Source organism: Myripristis murdjan, chromosome 5, assembly GCF_902150065.1.
Source record: "Myripristis murdjan chromosome 5, fMyrMur1.1, whole genome shotgun sequence".
Taxonomy (NCBI): domain Eukaryota; kingdom Metazoa; phylum Chordata; class Actinopteri; order Holocentriformes; family Holocentridae; genus Myripristis; species Myripristis murdjan.
The window spans coordinates 15,864,663-15,884,961 of record NC_043984.1 but is presented as its reverse complement, the minus strand read 5'-3'; the positions used below and the strand labels follow the sequence as shown (position 1 = coordinate 15,884,961).

Genomic DNA, 20,299 nt, shown 5'->3' with positions numbered 1-20,299 from the left:
AGCTATGTTTAACAGGGCTTTCAAATCCCCTGGCAAGCGGAAAGGCTCAATTGCACAACTACAAGTGTTACTAAAGCACCAAAGGAACAGTGCAAATATATATTTTGCATTCAAGTTAGTCAGGTTGTCTTCTCCAATATCTGAACATCACTCTTTCACTTATCCTTATGCCTGTATGAAGGGTGTATTATATTTCAATAGCTACTACTGTGTTTGTAGGAATAAAATAAATAAATAAATAACAGCACAACATGTAACTTAAAAAGCATGCCTTTTTTATTTCTTGAATAATGCTCCGAGTGGTGTTTTTCTGACTCTGCTCAGGTAGGCACACCTTGCATGCTGCTTTGCGTCAGAGGTGAGAGATATTGCACAAGGCACTTTAAATTCTGCCACGCTCTCGGCTTGGAGGCAGCACAAAGGACATGGTTCCACTGAGACGAATTACAAACAACAGGCCAATACAGACCACACAGCCCCGCTACAGCTGTACCTTTTTTTTTTTTTGTACATTCAAACTTTAAATAGAATCATACACTCACATCTCACATTGGTAAAAATCATACCAGCTCGATATTTGTACATACCTGCTTAGCTCTACTTGCTTTAATGTTAATGCACTCTTTGCTAAAATAACAGAAATTGTCCTTGAAAGAAACCATTTCATTTGGCAAAGGATGACTTTTAACCGAAGTCGCTATTTCAGCAGCTGAGCATGACAGAGATTTGGGGGGAAGTCTGCATGTCCACATAAACCTTTACCTGGTGTTGTATTTGACTGTGTGAGGACCGTTTCTCATGATTTCAGAGGCCTGTTTGACAGACAAAGCCATCCTTCCTGAGGGATTTTTTGTATACCCAAGACTAGTGTTATAAAACCACTGGATGGGATCAACTGGGTAAGCAGATCAGGAAATTTGGTTCTTAATTCAAGCTCAAGAGGAGCTTTCCAAGGGGGCGTGATGCCAATTACACGATTCCTTACGTTTGGTTTCGGTATTTAAACCTTTTAGTAGTGCATTCTCAGGGGTTTGTGAAAGAAACACAAAGTTGAATTAAAAAAAAAAAAAAAAAAAAACAGGGTGAGATGAGCCAAACGGTGCAGCATGTGAGTCGGAGAGACAACTGTACATCATCAGAGGGCGATGAGGGTGTGGCATGACAGTAACATGGCAGACACAGGCGTGAGACGATTCCTGCATTTTCAGCTTCTCCGTGACTTTGAGTGCTGGATGAGCCACTGAAGTGTGATATCTGCAATCAAAGAGACGGGACGGGTCAGAGTGAGAATCAGTTCGGGAAGCTCCGATTTAGTAGCAACTTAAATTGGGATGTTTACACTGACAGAAAAAAAAAAGAATAATTAAAATCCAGATAATTAGAAACACTGCCAAACATTAAGAGTGGCAAATGATACTGTCATCCCCCACTGTAACTCACCAATGTTGTCTTTCTCTTTGCAAGAAATAGAGTAGCAGCATATCTCTCTGTCTTGAATAGCTGCCAGGTTCCTATAAAAGGCAGGAAAGAGGTATACAAACAACTAAATACAAAGAATTTGCATTGCCATAAATAATATACCTAATATCCCCTGTGGTTTTGGCGTCGTACAACGAAGGAGCTAAGCATAAAGAGGAACTGCTGTATGTACATCCACAGACAAAAAAAGGTTATAAGCAAGTCTTTCAGGTTTCTTTTTTTTCATACATGGCATGATTTGTTTCCTACTGATGTGGAACTAAAAAAGGAAGATCTCTTTGCAATACAAATAATCTAGTAACCAGTATTTAATGACTCACTCAAACTCAGAAATACAAGGCCTTAAAAGTTGTTAACCCCCTTGATTTTTTCACATTTTGTGGTGGATTAGATTATGCTTTTTTTAAATCACTGTTCTATTCACAAAAACCAATAACGTCATAGTGAATTTTTATACTTACAGTTCTATAAAATAATAGAAATGAAAAAATAAATTGTTTCAAGTCGAGAAGTATCCTCAGTTACATCATTTGAGATTTGTCTCTCTGAAACTAAATTACAATGAAGGAAGGACCTTGAGGTGCGGTTCAAGGAAGTGTCTGTAGAATTCAGATGCAGATTTGTGAGGAAGCATAAACTGTGTGAAACTGTTTCTAAAGTATTCAGAGTTGTCAGCAGTACAATCTCACTGGGAAGAACAACAGTCAGAGCAGAGCGTCATAAATCTGAACTGGACAGCGGTGGACTCACATTTTCTCAATGAGCTGCTTTTCATCTAGAGCACTGGGGAGATCTCTTTTGTTACCAAGCACCAAAACCTGAAAAACACATAACAGTTAAAAGTAGAAGAGCAAAGACATCTGCAGCTCCGGCGCATTAATCACAGGTGGAGCCCACAAACGCTGCTGCGTTTTGGAGGAGAAAACCACAAATTGTTCTGTCAATTTGAAACTGGAAGACTTACAGGAATTCCTTGCAACTGAGGTTTGTCTAATAAATTATGAAGCTCATTTCTCGATGCCTCCACTTTTTCTCGATCCGCTGCATCAACCATGTATCTGCGGAGTGAACATGACAAAACTTTGAGAAATATCAGAAGCACGGTGTGTTTTTTCACGCATTCACATTTACATTTTCAGTCCAGTGGTTGTTTTCTGTAACTTAAAGCTGCATTGGACAAGAACCGCAAATAATCAGCCACAAAAGAATTCATTTGAATACGTGTGAATTTTTGAGGCACGTCTTTGTGGTTCTTTACAGCCTGCCAGACCAGAAAATTATGCTTATATTTGATGTAATTGTGTCTAATTCAACATGATATGCACTTCAGTCTCAGTGGATGTAGCTTTAAATTTACTGTAATGTTTTTCAGACCTATTTCAAATGCTGCCACGGACAGAGAGCCAAAATATTAGATACTCACACAATTGCATTAACTCCCCGACAGTACCGCTCCCACATGCTCCTGAACCTTGGCTGCCCTCCTATATCCCAGATCTACAGAATTAAAGGCAAATCATCACATGATGGGAAAATGAGCCATTTCAAATCTCACTTAATTACAATTCTTGCCTCCCTTTAAAGCGAGTGTTTTGCTATCACTTGACTGATTGCACAGACTAGTGACACGGATGGTGTGAGCCTATAAATATCTACCTTGATGGTGACATTTCCTTTAGTGACCTTCCTCATATTGAACCCGACTGTAGGGATCATGTCTTCACTGAACTGCCCGGACTGAAAAAGACAAAGATAAAAGTCAATTCAAAGTCAATTTTTCCTCAAGAAACTGGGGCTTGTGATTCCTGTAAATACCACTCTGTTTAACGCAGAGTCACAGTCTACACATGTGGAAGTGTGCACAATTATGTTAATGCATGTGAGGAAGTAATTATGCAGAAATATATAATATATAGGCCACGGGTTTTCAAACGTTGTCTTGCTCTGGACCCCAAGTTGACTTCCACTCTGCCACAAGCCACAGACTCCTTTGAAGTGCACTTTTAATTTCCTGTAAGGACCCCGATATGAAAAATGATATTTCAGTTTGTGTTAAATTGTTTAAAAACCTCAGCAAACTCACTTGATTACTTTCAAGAACACAGGGGAAAAAATATGATTGGCAAATTGCCAAAAGATAATAATAATAACAATAATAATAATAATAATAATAATAATAATTACTGGAATATTAGAAAAAAAATAGCAACAACAATCATCAGATAATTAGCAAAAAAAAAAAAATAGAAATTACAAGAAAATGATATTTACATTACTTAAAATTATATATTTAAATTTCAGATCAGTGATGTTAGACATCAAATTTAATGTTTAAATGCCTGTGAAAGGCATTTGAGCTTCATTCAGATACCATTCACAGGCATTTAACCTCTTGAAACATGAACAAATTCACATGATTTTTTTCAAAAACAGAGAGGAAAAAGGTCACAAGCAAATTACCGTGGAATTACCCCAAAGTTCGGAAGAAATTAATAAAATGTTACACGAAAATTACCAGAAGATATGCATTTTTTTTTCCTGAAAGAAAATTAGAAAATAAGAAAAACAAATTGCCAGAGAGGCTGTATTCAGACGCCTTTCAGACTCAAAGTGCTGAGATGAAAGCGTCATGTTGAAAGAGTTGCTTATACATTTTCTAGTGAATTCAAGTATGGTCAAACTGAACTTTTCCTCATTTTGCTGAGGACCTCTTGGAATCCCCCCATGGGTCCCACTCTGAAAACCACGAGTAAGACCTATTTCAGAAATTTTAAAACATCTATATTACAATATAGAGTATGGTGAAGCTCATCAAGTGAAAAACTGTGAACAGTATCAAGTGTATCGGTGCTACGGATCACTTTGCTTGCGGTTTCCAGTGAGAGGAAACAAAATGATAGCGTGCAAAAAGATCTCAATAACTGCCAACTTAGTAAGCATTATGAACAACACTCATACACAGAAAAAAAAAGTAGAAATAAAAGAATACCACATGGTGCACATTTAGTTCTGCAAGTATTTATCAACAATATGAAGTGGTGGTGCAGGAAAGAAAAACCCTTCTCAAAACTGAAGGAAGAAAAATACATCAACATGAGTTAAAAGAACTCATAAATGATCTGAACAAGGAAATGCATCCATAATTAGAAACAAACAAAAAAAATCTACAGTGACTGCTTCTGAATGCAAACCGAGCTACTCTACAGGAAAAACATTTTGGTGTCAGCCGCATTTCCACGCTGCAACACTCAGCACCGCTTATCGTCTTTCTTCCTGTCTCTCTTTTCATAAACACGAGAGTATGCATTGTCTGGTGTACACTTCTCCCAGCACATGATTCGCCTCAGTCACCTGACAAAGCTAAGTGGAAATGAGTGCAGCGGTCTTATGACTGAAGACAGGAGGCACCACCCCCACTACAACCAGCTCACTCATTCAAAAAAACATCTATGGCACTCACTGCTGTGGCCCTGAGGTCCTGAGTGAGCCAGCCCCCTGCCCAGACACCTGCTCATGTACCTGACCCCCAGCGCACCTGGTGCACTGAAAACCTGTTTTTGGCAATCCTTGAATCTTCCTGTTCTTTTTCTCCTAACCATCAAGCACAATCCAAGCTGCACTTTTCAACGACATGTCGCTAAGATATCATGCACACATTCTTGAATTCAGGGAGCTGCCGCCTTGCTGCACTGCTAAGAATTTCAGTAACAGCTTGGGGTTACCTTAACGGAAACCGCTCCACCAGGGTGTTTACATTTGCAAAAATCTTGCAATGTGGCAGAATGCAGCTGCATGGGAAAACTGGCTTGCTAACTGTAAAAGTCAAAGCTCAGTCACAGGAGGTAAGACCACGTGAAGTGAGGCTCCTCTGTTGTTCCACTGACACAATTTGCAGGTAAGCGATTCTGCACCGCCGCCAGGAGTGACTTCAGATGCTGTTGTGCTTCCTTTGTTTATGCAAGGTGCTTTCCACTGCTTTCTGATTGCAGGGGAGCTACACTTAAGTGAATCATTTTTAGAAGCGCATAGTCCATTTCAAATTTCACACTTTCTACACACCAAACGTCCAGACTTTGCATTTTCTATTCTCCTTTTTCAATACACCTCCATTTTTGTCTTTCCTCCCCGTCTAAGATTTTGGTGAACATCAGCAGGGATGGGAAAATATCAAAACTCACTATATTGCATTTTAAAAATATGACAATAGCTTATAATCATTAACAAAGTGGTTTGCCGGCCACCACTATATTATTTGCACGTCGTAATGTCATTTTTAAATTGTTTACATCTTAGCAAGCCAGTGTCATTGCTAGAATGACTTGTGGCTCAGAGATAAACATAGTTCTGCAGTCTTTATTGTTACTGAACTTTAATTACAACGCATTATGGTTGCACTGAACTGCCTCTTGAGATAAGCACATCTCTGTGTCCCTACATATCAGTTTACCTATGTTGTAAACCCTAAAATAAAATCATTTACCGAGTGACCTTGTTACTCAGTGGCAGAGAATTAAAAGAGGAATCATGTTTCAGTTTCATAAACACACCAGGATAAAGTTGTGGATCAAATCAAATCAAACAATTTCTTCCACTTAGACCAAACCCAAACATGCAAAGGGTCAAAATGAATGGCGTGAACAATCTGGGCAAGCCAGGCATTACTTTTAAACCATGAAAATGCAGAAATGGGACTTTTCCAGCCCATAATGAAGCCTATGGCCTATTCATAACACAAGTCAGGAATCATTTTAATGAGTTTTCTCATGATTTAGCTTTGGACACCAAGATTTCCCATCCATTTAGGACTTTCTAGACCTGCACGAGAAGCAGTGATATTTTCAAGTTATTTTACATCCCATCAGCCACCTGCACTCAGCTACCAACCTGCCCACCACAGACCTGCCAAGATGACCTGTTCCAGCCTCACCTGCTGCAGGTGCCTAGTCAACACTGTGTGTGTATGTGTGTGTGTGTGACCCTGCCTCACTTACAGCAGGCAGCCGATGCAGTGGTTAACACCGATTCCGTCCTGACAGCTCTCAATCTCAGCGTTTAGAGATTTTACAGGCCTGGTACAAATCAAAGCCACGACTGGACAAATATGTGCATGCTGCCTGTCTGTTAGTCATGCTAACACATGATCACCTAGTCACCAAGGACTGGACCCACAACAGCACAGCAGATAGCTCGGCTAACTTGTTGACACAACAACAGCGTGTCACAATTTCAGCTTTGCTCGTACGGCTCGGCTGTCCCGACAGAGTCAAGACACACGGTTCCGTGAGCAGACCAGGAGATCGGACGGTCAAGCACAAAGCCTCCGTTTATCCTATTATTAAAAAGCTAATGGCGTTAGCATTACCCTAGTTAGCTGGCTAGCTAGCGTCTAGAGACTTACAGCGATCACGTTAACAAATGTTGTTTTTCCTGAGTACTGGAGGCCGACTAGCGTCAGCTCCATCTCCTCTTTCCAGAACAGAGACTTGAACCAGTCCAGGAGCCGGTTGATGAGCGCCAGCATCTTGAGGTTGGTGGTCACTCTCAACTTGGTTGTGCCTGTGTCTCCCTGTCAGAGATGTGGCGTTTTCCAGCGGTGAGGGGAAGTGGGACGCAGCCAGCTGTCATATGATCAGAGAAAAAATGTGTGTGACAACGCCCCTGCTGGCAGATCACAGAACAGCATCCAGTCACACACACCAGATCGTGTGACACTCCCATAGACCCCCTGACTTTCAATGAGCTTGGTAAATCTAATAACTTCAGAGGCCAAAGATGCACATGTACTCACCCTGCATACACCCTTGCACTGCAATATTCATTGGTAATACAATGCAAATCCCACTCAAATGTCTAGTAGCAGTAGTAGTAGCAGCAGTAGTAGTAGTAATAGTAGTAGTAGTAGTAGGCTATTACTGCTAGGCCTAGTAGTAGTAGTAGTAGAAAACACTTCCCCATTCTTTGCCAATAACGCAGTTTTCCCGGGTACATTAAACTTAATCTCTCATCGTAGACCTTTAGATCTCAGGTTCAAAATCAACAAGGTGTTTTTTTATTCATGATGACTCTAATGGTTTAGTAATCTACTCCAATAAACCTGAGACATAATTGTAGTCATGAAGAAACTGACACCAACAGCAGTATTTGTATTTGAAATGTGTGTCTCACATGGCAATAATCATGTTGATGTATGTTTGTTTATTAGCTTAATGTCGGTTTATTTACAGTCTTGCTTCACGACCATATTGATGATCATTTCAGTGATGATTATGTTACAATAACACAATAACACAAGCATTTCTGACACATAATAAAAATGTTATAATTCATCAATAATACTTCCTCATCACTAAAACAAGCTTACACATTGCTAAAGCATATTTGGTGTCATATTCCCACAACATGCAAACATAAATCAGCAGCAGTGGTACCTCATCTTAAATTATCCAGAAGTTAAAATGATAAATATTCTTGATATATTGATACAGCTATGTTCATAAAATACAAACTTCCCTATAAACCCAGTAATGTTGAATTATGCCTTAAGACACAACTAACAAAGCATCACATCACAATTTTAAATTCAAGGAAAGCCACAAGAATGGCACATGTGGGCTTCTGTTAACCATGATAGACAAAGACATTTAAACGTGGTGGTGGTGCTGCCGCTGAGCACAATTCAGGCACATTATTAACTGGGGTTTAAAGGACCGAGCATGACACTTTAACCTTTTATCAAACAGCGTCAAGTTGCTCCAGAGCCAGTGGACTATAAGTCGTCCTGTCCTTTGGTTCATCCTGGAGAATGAGCTGTTTCCCACTCTCCTCCTTTGAGAGATGGAAGTCACTCGTGCTGGGAGAGATCCCTGAGAGGTTGGCAGCATGAGGTGGAGAGAGCGAGATCAGCAGAGATCAGCAGCAATAATACCACACTCTGATCAAATGCCCACAGCAAACACATCAAGTTCAACATTAAGCACTTCTCACTTAATCAACTGATTTCTTGAGCTGCAGTATGTGAGATGAACCGGTGAGAACGAGAGCGGTCAGTGTCTTTACGTGTGTTTGAGGGTTGTTGCAACATGGCATACTCACCCGCCGTGTGCCTCCTGCACTTCTTCATGTAGACATAAAAAAGGAACCCAAAGAGGACAAAGGAAATGGAAACAAAGCCAAGGGCAAAAATCATCTGGAAGCAATCCCCAGCGTTTTGCGTCACTGGTTTTGATGGGGGGTAAAAAAAAAAAAAAAAAGTTAATGTCAAGGCAGCAGCTATACAACATCTGTCGCTAAAAAAATGAAACAGTTAACTGTGTACATACCATGTGTGGTACAAATTGTGTTGTGGGTTTTGTTACTTGGGGAAGCTGTAGTGAGTCCATTTGCACTGTACCTGTTGAGCAAAGGCAATCACTGACATATCAGAGACAGCTCTAATCAGGCCCACATCATATGATGGAATTTGTACGTTTTTGAATGGATCTTACTGTGTCAATGGCCTGCAGTCACCCGTATGTTTGTCAAAATATGTATCATCAGGGCATGGCTCACAGCTGTATGAAAACTCTCTCTGCCCTACAACAAAGGAAGTTGCTTCTGGTTAGTAAAGCATAGATATCCGACAGATCTCAAGATAGTCTTCTGTTTAGTAATGCTACAATAGCACTGAGTGTCTGTCAGATGAAAAGAAAGCTTCATTTCTAATCGTATTAAAGAGAATATATACACGTATATCGGATAGCACAGCATTGTGCATCTACTCATCTACTCTATATCAGTGCTTGATCCTCCCACATTGTTTCCATTCAGACATATCTGTATTTTTTCTATTGCCAACAAATATATTAGTAATTTCTATATTCAAATATTCACATATGCGAATCAGATTTTCTGCCAGTGAGGAATTATGTTGAAACAAGTAATGCCTAACTATTATCATATCTTGTTTCATTTAAATCACAAGTATGTATCATCTTACCTGTCTTCTTTCGTCGGTACCCATCTTTACATTGTATTTCCTTTTCACATTTTGAACAGACATGGTTAGAGCACAAGAAACCCGGACGGCATGAACATTGTGCATTTGTGGTTGCTGTACAGTTCCTTTTGTAACCTGCCAGTAGACAAGAAATCAACCACCAATGAGATGAGAACTCATTGTCAACAGTATTTGCTGTAATAAAAAATAAAAATATATATATATGTATAGCCCTTCTCAGTTCTGTCAAACACATTCTGTCACCACTGTTGTTTCAGTGTTATTCTTCTCCACTTTGGAAAATGTGGGGTACCAAAGGTAAGGGCGATGTTATTTTCATAATCAAACATTTTACATGTAATCATTACTCTCAGACTTACCATGTTCGCATGTTTGGCATTTCTCACAAGCTATGGGGCTGTAATCCTCTGAGAAGAAGCCCTCATCACAGGGACGGCAGTCAGTCCTCTTTCCCTGTGAGCATAAGTTCTTTGGATTTGTTGGATTGGTACCTTCAAATACAAAAAAAAAAAAAAAAATGGAAATCATCATTTTTAGAAATAGAAGAAACTTCGCCTCACCTCTAGGATGTCAGAAAATGTGACAATCAATGCAGAGGATCTGACTGACGCACTCTCCTTCTAATACAAATTTTACCTGGTGGACAAGGATCACAGCATATTCCACCAGACTCAATTAGATAATCATTGCAATCCACTGCAAAACTAGTGGTGCAAGTACTGAAAAAACATAAAACAGCCAGGTAAAGACTGAGCGAGATCATTGTGGCCAGTATTTCCCCCGGCCACTGAGCGTTTTATGTTGGGTCTGTGCTGACGTCACTTGTTTCAGTGTGGTTAGTCCAAAAAAGAGCAAAACATTTTGAGAGCAGTCAAGGAAGTGAAAGACCACTGCTAGAAAGCATTGGATATTTTATGACTTTTGAAAAAAACTTTTGAAAAAACTACTGTCATTTTCATGTGTTTAATTCCACCTGTAAGAACATACCATATGCGGTGACTTGATTATAACTGGAAGACAGCGTTTACAAATCAGCAGCTGAAGCTACTTTATGAATGAAACAGACATCCCCCCTCGCTTCACTTTGAAGGCTAATCAAGCAGGGATATTTACCTAAGTGTAGGGACTACAATGTAGTGAGAACATTAAATACCTTCAAGTTAATTTAATTAAAAACATCAGTGTGAGTCAGAAGTTACAGCTATATCCCACCACTGATATGAAAACCTCATTAGTAGTGTCACCCTCACTACTACATACCACAACTAACAGAGAGATTTATCTGTCTCTCTCTCTCTCTTTCTCTCTCTTTCTCTCTCTCTCACACACACACACACACACACACACACACACACACACACACACACACAAGACCATTATTAAATTAGGCTTATTATGGTTTCAAATTAAAAATGTAGTAATATATATGTAAATATGTATATATAATATGTAAATATGTACTAATGTATTTACTGTTTGGTCTAAAAGTTGTCTATTTAGAAAAGAAAAGAAAAAAAATAAATAACCAGCTTTATGCAAACTAAAGCAAAGGTGTGACGTTGAAATGACGTCTAGTGATGAGTGGGATGTTTCAGATAAATACAGATGAAAGATGAATTTCCCTTGATAGAGACTCTAGAGTGGATTTGCAGCCACCCACTCCTTGACACCTACATCCTGGGTTGTACGTCCTTTGTGTTGCAGTATAACCTTCAACCTGGCTGATGTCACAGTGGTTAGAGCAAGTGATTTGTTCAAAAATGCACAGACAATTGACCACACTAAATACAGAAAGCAATGCTGTGTCACAAAATTAAAGATGTGACTTCTTTCCACCAAACCAGTTTGTGATCCATGCAATCATCCTCATAATGTTAAAACTGCGTAAGTCAGTGCTGTTAAGTCTTACAGTCAGGGATTCTGTGGAACTTAACATTTAAATGACTACCAAAGAACCACAATGTTGCTGGGACTGTACAGAAATGTTCAAGTTCATGTGCAACTTTACTGTCACGTATTAAAAATGACAGACATGTGCTCTGGCCCTCTCTGCCTTAACACAAGGAAGACATCATCCCAAAACCAATAACAACGCTGTACCCCTACACAAAGTACACAATGCATTCATATATATATATATATATATATATATATATATGTGTGTGTGTGTGTGTGTGTGTGTGTGTGTGTGTGTGTGTGTTATATATATATATATTCGTTATGTATGTGTATATATATATATATATATATATATATATATATTCGTTATGTACATAATGTAGAGTGCATGATAACATTACATACAGCAGTATGAGGCGTACGTGGGTGCATCAGCTGTGCAGCAATCCGACTGCCTGTGGAAAGAAACTGCTACTGAGCAGAACATAGATAGATTGACAGATAGATAACAAAATAAAAATCTGTAGACCTTTCAGCTTTGAGCCTTTGCATAGACTATATGTATAATGAAATGTATCCCCGCGATATCCATAGTATAGAATATGTGTATATACAGTAGATGTATCCTCATAATGTATAATCTTTAATATAATTTCCATGTGGCTGTCCCTGATGCCGTAATGATGTTTTGGGTTTTCCTTTTGCAGCAGGTGGGGTAAATTCTTATTAAGATGTTGTAGCTGTAGGAGTTCCCAGACAATGACGCCTGCTGCAGTCTTTATAGTGGTGTGTACCAGTCTGCAGTCCTGAGCAGTCAGGTTGCCAAACCACACGCTGATAAGGCCAGTGTCTAGACATTGTCATTGGTGCTGCAATAAAAGTTTATTATGAACTTTCTTGACGATGCAGTTTGTGATCTATATACTCCAAAAAAGCTCTAAAACTCTCCACCGTTTAACCCATTGATGGAAATTGTTCAGATTGTTATGAAGTCAACAATGATTTTTTTTTTTTTTTTTTCGTCTTAGTGACTTTTAGCAAGGTTGTTATCATGGCACCATATGATTAGATCTTCCACTTCCATCTTTGTAATGATTCACTTCTCATCACTGTTGCTTACTAGTCCAATCACTGTGGTGTCTTCTGTGAATTTTATGATGTTGTCATGTTTGGGAACAAAGCCGTGTGTAAACAGGCTGTACAGTAGGGGACCAAGACAGAAGCCCTGAGGCACGCCAGACACCAAATAACTATTGGACAAGTGCAAGAATGGATAGTGAAACATCAGGTTAGTCATCACCATTGCGTAAAGTGAAGTCAAAACAAAACCAAGGTTGTTAACAGCTTTAAAATTTAAATGACACACACATTAACCTTAATCTGTTTAATGAAGAATTTAGTGCAGAGATGCATCTATTCTAAATGGAAATGGATAGATGTTTATTCTTTCTTGATATTTCATGGTATGTATTCTTTGTGCTTAATGAGCAAAATGGTTGGTGTAATACTGGGAAAGGGCTTTTTCTGAAGAACATCACATTGTGTGTGTTAGTTCGTGTATGAGTGTTTCTTTGAAACCACAGGTTGACTTCCTGGATCACTGACCCACACCGTCTTACAAGAACAGTGTATCTGCAGAGCAAACGTTTGCTTTTCTAGGTGCACAGGTATGTGCACTCTTGATGGCTAAGTGTCTTCTATGTGCAAGGTGGAAAAACACCATCAGTACAAACATATATCGATATCTATTTCTATATCTATCGATCTGTACAGATAGATAGATAGATAGATAGATAGATAGATAGATAGATAGATAGACATATCTATATATAGATATAGATATAGATATAAATATAGATATATATCTCCGGTCGGCGCTCCACTATACAGCCTCTTCACCGCTCCGCTAAGTCCCCCCGCCAACCCCCGGTCGGCGCCGTTAATGCCCTAGTGTGTGTCTGTGTGTGTGTGTGTTTGTGTGTTAAAAGTGCACAGAATGGTCAGCTGACACAAGTATAGAGACTGATGACATTGGCTAGAAAAAACAACAAATCTCTCTTGTAAAAGTATATTCTGTATATTTTACAGAAATATGCACTATAAATTTGTAGGCCCAAACACAACAGCAACAGGTTAGATAAAGGTGAGCCAAACGAGGCGTTACCAATGAATCAAATGTCAGCTTTTGCTAATGATATTAAAAGACCATCATCACTGTAATGCAATGAGTAGGCCTATTTTCAGCCCCTGCCTTTACCATTTCATTACAAACAATCCGACTGGTGAACGTTTGCCAGTCTCATACCTTTTTTTTTTTTTTTTTCAAAAAAAATTTTAATGTATTTTTTTTTTTTTTTTTTTTAGCTTTTTGGCTGGGCAGGAAGCAGCAGAAGCCACAGCCACATCCATTTTGAAAGAGGTACAGTATGTGCACACCACTTTTTTTTTTTTTTTTTAAGTCAAATGGCAATCAGGATGTCAAGATCAGACCCAAACTCTCAAATCATCCACATTTGACTTTTCTTGTAGCTATTCTGTGTTGTTTTTCAAGAGCATCAGTGTCAGCTACAGAGGTCAAATAAGATGAAGAGCTAACGCACGAACAGAGTAACTGCCCCAGTCTCTCCCAATTTTGGACTCTAATTACTAATTTGGACTCTTCACATTCTCGACATCCTGTGTGATGTCCTGTGTTTGTGCGCATTGTTGTAAAACCTCTGTCTGTGGAGACCATCAAACTACAACAGCACATGGTCAGAGGTTCAGCGTGAAAAGTGAAAGGGGATTTTACTGTGGTGGTATAGTTATTCTATAAATGAATCAAGTATCTGACACTAATAAGTGTGGGTGAATGACAGCAGGGTGTATTAAGCATTACGCAAAAGTGTGGGTCAGAAACTAATCAATGACTTGATAGTACAAATCAGTAAGTACAGTTTTGTTCAACAGAATGTCAAAAGTAATTAAGGCTTTTAAAAAAAAAAAAAGATATATTTTGTGGAATTATAATCATAACCAACTCACTGCGGGATCAGGACAGCTGTGCCACAACCAGGCAGCCCAGTTTGGTTCCTGTGCGTCATTCAGATTAAGCAATGTTATTTTTTTTCCTTTAGATGGCACTGTCATCCAGCAATAGTAAGACACCAGCCACTCAGAGCCACACTGCAGCATTTTATTAGTGAAAAAAAAAAAAAAAAAAAAAAACATCAGATGAAAATGAACAACTTAGTCAGTGCGTTGTTAGTGAAAAATAACCTGGTGAAAACAGTGAGGGCATGGTTTCATGACTCTTCTGACAGTGCAGTATGTGGGGAAAGTCTAAAATGAGGTATAAAGAACATGAAACATCTTCACATCACCAGCCCTCACATTTCCAAAGGCTTACTCTAAGCATGAGAGGATGTGTTAGTGGGAAAAAAAAGAGGCACCGTTTGCTCCACAAGGGGAAAACCCAAACCCTAAGCCTCTTTTACCCACAACAACTCTGGAGTGAAAAAATATCAGCGGCGGAACATGGCTGAACACAGAAACAAAATATAACACAAACACAGGAAGATTCCATCTGCAGATAATCATATAAAACGACACAAAAAAGTTCCCCTACAAGGTTTTCCAATACTTCAAAGGACTCCGATTCAGTAGTAATACTTTTTTTTACAGCTACCATAGCCTACAGATTTTTCTCAGAACCTTGTCAGTTCCCATAGTGAAATCACATCTAAATACACAAAAACATAAGTAAAACAACAAATGATTATACATGCATTTCAACTTAAACAATTACACTATTAAGAAGAAGAATAACTCAGGAATATTTGAGGCACTTTAGTTCTTAGTCTCTCACACATCAGTAATTATTGATGATGTAGAAACCTTATACTACAGATGATCTCAGTTTGCAAAGTTATATCTCTGCTCTTCTCAGGCTGGCATTTCTACGTTTCATAATACTTTACAAGTTCATACCAAAAGTGGTTAAGGTATTCAGTGACAGCCTTACACAGACAGTTTAAGCAAAATTATCTTATAAATCTTAAATACACACTAATGTGTTTCCCTTATTAAATAAACGTTTTTCAAAATTAAAATTAAAATAGTATAAACTAATAGAGATTACTTTAAAAAAAAAAAATAAGAGAAACACAGTAAGAGAGAGTCAAATGTTGACCACGTAATTTTGTAAATATGACTGATTGACTACGGATACTGTAAAATAACACTTTTTTTCTGATGCAGTATCTAATTTAAAATAGGTGAAATGTGTTTGACACAGTTCATACAGGGACAACCTGATCCAAAATTCACAGAATTAGAGGACAGATTCATGCCAGTGACATATCAGGGATCCACTGGATTCAGTTTGACCAGGGAGGAGTTACTGCTGTCACCACTTTCCTCAACTGGCCTGGACACCAACTCCGATCCTGGAAACAAACATCAAAGCAAGAATACAAACATAATCACATCGATGCAAATGATCACACTATAGATCCACAAGCAATATTCAAAGACATTGCTTTTTTTTTTTTTTTAAAGACACTGAACATTTTGCAGTTGGCACAAAAGCAAGGGAGAGGAGTAAAGATAGCAGGATGGTGTTCAGTGCACAGTCACATTGAATTGTAATTAAACATGGGAAGCCTTAAGAATGAACAAAAAAAAAAATCTGATATCTATATCTATATTTTAAAAAAAGCAAATTTTCAAATGCACAGTAATGTTGAGATTCTGACTACATTTAATGTTCTTCACTATAGCATGCAGACAGATTTTCATCTGAAAACATTATCATGTAATGGCACATTAATAAAAGGACATACGTCTTCCCTTTTGCTTCTTATAGCTCTGGATGCAAGGGATGATGTTGAGTTTACAAGTCACAGTCACCAGTATCAGCAGCCCCACTATTCCAAACGCAAACAGGACAGACATACCTGAAAAACAGACACAAGGAACGGGTTGTTTAATGTCATCTGAGGTTCCTAAATGATTCCAAAATGATTTCAGATTATTTACCACTGTTGTCTGTGGTTGGGGTGAAGGGCCGCCTTGTGGTCTTCGTGATGACTGACAGGAGCGGAGTGGAGGTGGTGCTGCTGGTCGGAGGGGACACCTGGCTTGGCTTGTTCACATTTGGAGGACGGGACGTGTAGTGTGTACTGAGAGTGTCTCTTTTATTTGTGGTGGTGGGCACCATGACCGGACTGCTGCTGCTCGACTTCACATTACAGATGACATCTGAGGTCTTGGTGCCATTAACCTTCACACCTGTTTTACACCTAGAATAGAAGATAAATGGTAGAGAATAAAAGATTGCAATAAGGGAACTTATTTTGGGAAAAATAACATTTTTATAGCATCATCATACAGTATAATATGGTATACTTACTCTGCCCATTTACGACAGGGCAAGTCAGAAACGTCTTTGTTGAAAAATCCATCTTCACATTCTCGACACTCTGGTATGTTGCCTGGGGGGAAAAAACAACAGCAAATACAATGACAAAATCCCTGCATACATTAAAGGAACGTGTGTGTGTGTGTGTGTGTGTGTGTGTGTGTGTGTGTGTGTGTGTGTGTGTGTGTGTGTGTGTGTGTGTGAGTGTGTGCGTGCGTGCGTGCGTGCGTGCGTGCGTGCGTGTGTGCGTGTGTGTGTGTGTGTGACCCACTGCTGTACCTTTCTTTATCAATCCAAACCCCCGGTTACACTTGCAGATGGTAAAATCCTTGGCAAAGGGAATAAATCCTTGACGGCAGCGACATTTAGTATCTCTAGTTTTCAAGCACCTCAGCTCCTCCTCACTTCCCCGCTCTTTAGCAACAAAAAACAAAGACATCTGCTCATCACATGCATTTAGAAAAGTTCATTGCACTGCTATAAATGTGTGAATGTCTGTGAAGTTGCCTTAGATCATGAGTTACGTTTTCATGTATATATGTATACAGACAGACAGATAGATAGATAGATAGATAGATAGATAGATAGATAGATAGATAGATATTTGAATGGAAATGTACAGGTAACAACATGGTTAGGTGTGGTTTTCCGGTTTCATGAAACTACTAGATACCAACGCTGTAATACTTACCAGGATTGCATCGCGTGCATGGTCGGCAATTGTTGGTTAAATTTTCTTCATCCTGGTACTGGTCGTGAGGGCAACTCTCACACTTGTTTTGACCACGGGAGACCCTGTGACCTGCATCACATCAGCCAGTGGGACAAGGTGTGAGTGCACTGCAGGTAGCGGCAGGTGCAACAAGCAGGAGGAGGTGAAGCGCATGGGTGCTGTGAAATAGCAGTAACTCAGACTTTACCTTCGGGGCATCTCACAGACGCATCCAAAATGGGAGAAAGGATGAAAATCAATATGAGAAGGAAGACGACTTTTCGTGCGAGCAGAACCATAGTTGGCGTGTCAGGCCCGGGGAGCGCCGCGGAGCATCCCGTGTCAGGCACTGAGAAGAGAGAAGTGCAGCAAAACCACCGCGGCGCAGGAATCCCCCGCTTTTTTAAAGTAAGCAGCCCACGTGTGTTCTCAAAAATATGAATCACATTGACTCTTTTCATGTCACCACTCACCTTTTTCACACCCACATCCCTTTAAACAATTGTCTCTCTAAACCTCTGTCTCTCTCTGTTTTTTAAATTTATTTATTTATTTATTTATTTTGCGCATGCTTTCTAAAAACTTAATCACCAAAACTTAATGTTTTCTCGTACACTGTTGATCAAAAACTAGTTTACAGTGAAGTGACCTCAATTTTTTTTTTTTTTTTTTTTTTTTTGCCTTAATTTATTTATTTTCCTGTTGTTGTTGTTGTTGTTGTTGTTGTTGTTGTTGTTGTTGTTGTTTTCCAGTCAGGAGCAATGGTATTATTTTACTTCAAAAATTTGACAATTAAATGAGATCTCATCACAGATCTATTTCCAGATGTTTTAAGGGCTCTGGAAGCAGCAGATTGACGTTTTAAAAGCTTCTTGCAGCATATTTTTTCTTTTTTTCTTATTTATTTATTTGTTTATTTGTATTTATAAAATAAATACTACATATTCCCTCACAAAATCAATTGTCCTTGTTTTTTTAAACTAAACTATTACATTCACTGGTTGCAAATCAGCAGCTTAGACAAGGGCAAGTACAATTTTACACACACACACACACACACATAGATATATATATTTCATAATTCTATCATTAGATATATACGTTTGATATTGATATCTGAAATGTTTATTTAAGATATTCGATCATATAAAAATGCTGTATTTTAATTTCTATATGACAGAACAAGCATTATTAGAATAATTTTACTCTAAAGATCAATTTCAAAGTTATGCAGACTAAATTGTGCACATTGATCTTGAAAATAAGTTCAGTAAGTTCAATTAAAACAGATTAAATGCTTGCTCAGAGCAGACAGTCATGACGGTTAGAAAAGAAGAAAAAAGAAGGGTTTGGGGTTGGGGGTGTGCGTCACATCCTCTCATAAAGAAAAACACTCCATGACAAGCCGCTGCAAGGTTGCTCTAGATGTTATCTTATTTTTTTCCTGCTGCCCTGGTGATGATGATGAGAATGACTGATGTGGTACTGCGTTACCCAGAGCTCACAAAGTGCATATTCAGGGTACTTAAAAAATCTTAATAAATCTTGTAATGTGACCAAATATGTAGAAAATGAGTTGGTAGGTGATGGGTTGTCACTGATCACAGCCATATGTCTCAGTTCAAGGTGCACTTTTCTTCAACAAAGCCACTCTGAATCACTGAGACGATAACCTTTTGGATTCAGTGATGTTGCCAAAGTGTGCAGCTGTCCTGCCCAGTGTTAAAGTATGCAGGCTAAGGTGCTTTCTTCCATCGAAAAATCCAACTTTAAAGCTAATTCAGCATCATTATGGCCTTTTATGTAGGTTTACAAACAGGCAAGTTGACAAGTCATATATGAGAAATGATGGATTCTGCACATACTTCCATCATCATCAGTGTTCAGTCTTCTTTTAGAGTTTTGGGACCTGTGCCAGATCAACGGCTGGTATAGGAAAATATCGAAGAAATTTGGGGTTTATGTATAGCGGAAACCATGCAGTTTTGCCTTGTTTTTCAAGTAAAAAGATGAATTTGTTCATTTGCATATGGGTCCCAGCAGCAGGTGGAAATAACCACGTATTCATATGTGGTTATTTCTTCTAACTCTGCAAATTACAACCACACAAATGCTTCTTTCAAAGCATACCGAAAACACTCCTCCGCTCACATCTGCCAGCTGGCTGTTGTTTAGTTCGTTCTTCAAAGCATGAAAACATGTTTAATAATAACTTGGGATAAAATCCACCTTTGTAATGTCCATGACCACCTGGAATTTCGATTTGTCATATAGACATTAACTGATTCATCAGTATATTCAGACAACCAAGACTTTGCTATCATCAGGTGTGAAATCTTGAATATGCAGTGAACATTTTGGATACAGTGATGCAGTCTCAGCTTCAGGGGACAAAGGCTGGTTCATAACAGCGATGAAAAAGCTAATTTGGCTGCCAAAATTCAAAGTGACACTCTTCATCAAAGTTAAAGTTAAGCTCCAATCTATTGTTAGTGTCTGGGTCCAGGATTTCTGTCTTTATGGCATCAGAGAGGGCAACGGTTAGGGCTTTATTTCTCTGATTTATTGTAGAGAGAAGTTCATTTTTACAAATATTAGCCAAGATCACTGGAGTAATAGGGGAGAATTCTGTTTAAAGGTGCAGTTTTCCAAGCCAGATGACACCAAATGCATGACAACGCCAAACAGACTTCTCAGCATTTCAACAGTGACACTTGGGAAAAAATCTAGTTGTATTATATCTCTGCCTAACTTTTTTTTTTTTTTTTTTTGCCTGTCTTGCAGCTAAAAACTGGCACATTTCCACTGTCTC

At 38.8% G+C, this 20,299-nt stretch overlaps 2 protein-coding genes and 1 long non-coding RNA gene across 4 annotated transcripts; all 3 read right to left on the bottom strand.

Annotated features, from left to right (window-relative positions):
* Nucleotides 1-254: 254 nt before the first annotated feature.
* Nucleotides 255-7,096, bottom strand: arl8ba (ADP-ribosylation factor-like 8Ba). Its single transcript, XM_030052362.1, has 7 exons — nucleotides 6,878-7,096; nucleotides 3,136-3,216; nucleotides 2,903-2,976; nucleotides 2,444-2,537; nucleotides 2,230-2,297; nucleotides 1,441-1,511; nucleotides 255-1,254 (listed from the first exon to the last, which is right to left on the bottom strand). Exons 1-7 carry the CDS (start codon nucleotides 6,998-7,000, stop codon nucleotides 1,205-1,207), a joined length of 561 nt encoding a protein of 186 aa, XP_029908222.1. The 5' UTR covers nucleotides 7,001-7,096; the 3' UTR covers nucleotides 255-1,204.
* Nucleotides 7,097-8,527: 1,431 nt separating this feature from the next.
* LOC115359657 (uncharacterized) lies at nucleotides 8,528-9,959 on the bottom strand. Its single transcript, XR_003928265.1, has 5 exons — nucleotides 9,835-9,959; nucleotides 9,455-9,589; nucleotides 8,964-9,051; nucleotides 8,799-8,869; nucleotides 8,528-8,694 (listed from the first exon to the last, which is right to left on the bottom strand). It is a non-coding gene; the product is annotated as an uncharacterized LOC115359657 (long non-coding RNA).
* A 5,624-nt stretch (nucleotides 9,960-15,583) lies between these two features.
* LOC115359680 (tumor necrosis factor receptor superfamily member 4) lies at nucleotides 15,584-18,055 on the bottom strand. Of its 2 annotated transcripts, XM_030052260.1 has the most exons (8): nucleotides 17,961-18,055; nucleotides 17,696-17,836; nucleotides 17,467-17,577; nucleotides 17,055-17,189; nucleotides 16,767-16,848; nucleotides 16,394-16,656; nucleotides 16,198-16,311; nucleotides 15,584-15,801 (listed from the first exon to the last, which is right to left on the bottom strand). In XM_030052260.1, the coding sequence occupies exons 2-8, from the start codon at nucleotides 17,784-17,786 to the stop codon at nucleotides 15,716-15,718; spliced, it is 882 nt and encodes a 293-aa protein (XP_029908120.1). In that variant the 5' UTR covers nucleotides 17,787-17,836; nucleotides 17,961-18,055; the 3' UTR covers nucleotides 15,584-15,715. The 2 variants fall into 2 exon arrangements, with proteins under 2 accessions (XP_029908120.1, XP_029908119.1); XM_030052259.1 differs by lacking the exon at nucleotides 17,961-18,055 and having other exon boundaries at nucleotides 17,696-17,841.
* Nucleotides 18,056-20,299: the final 2,244 nt, after the last annotated feature.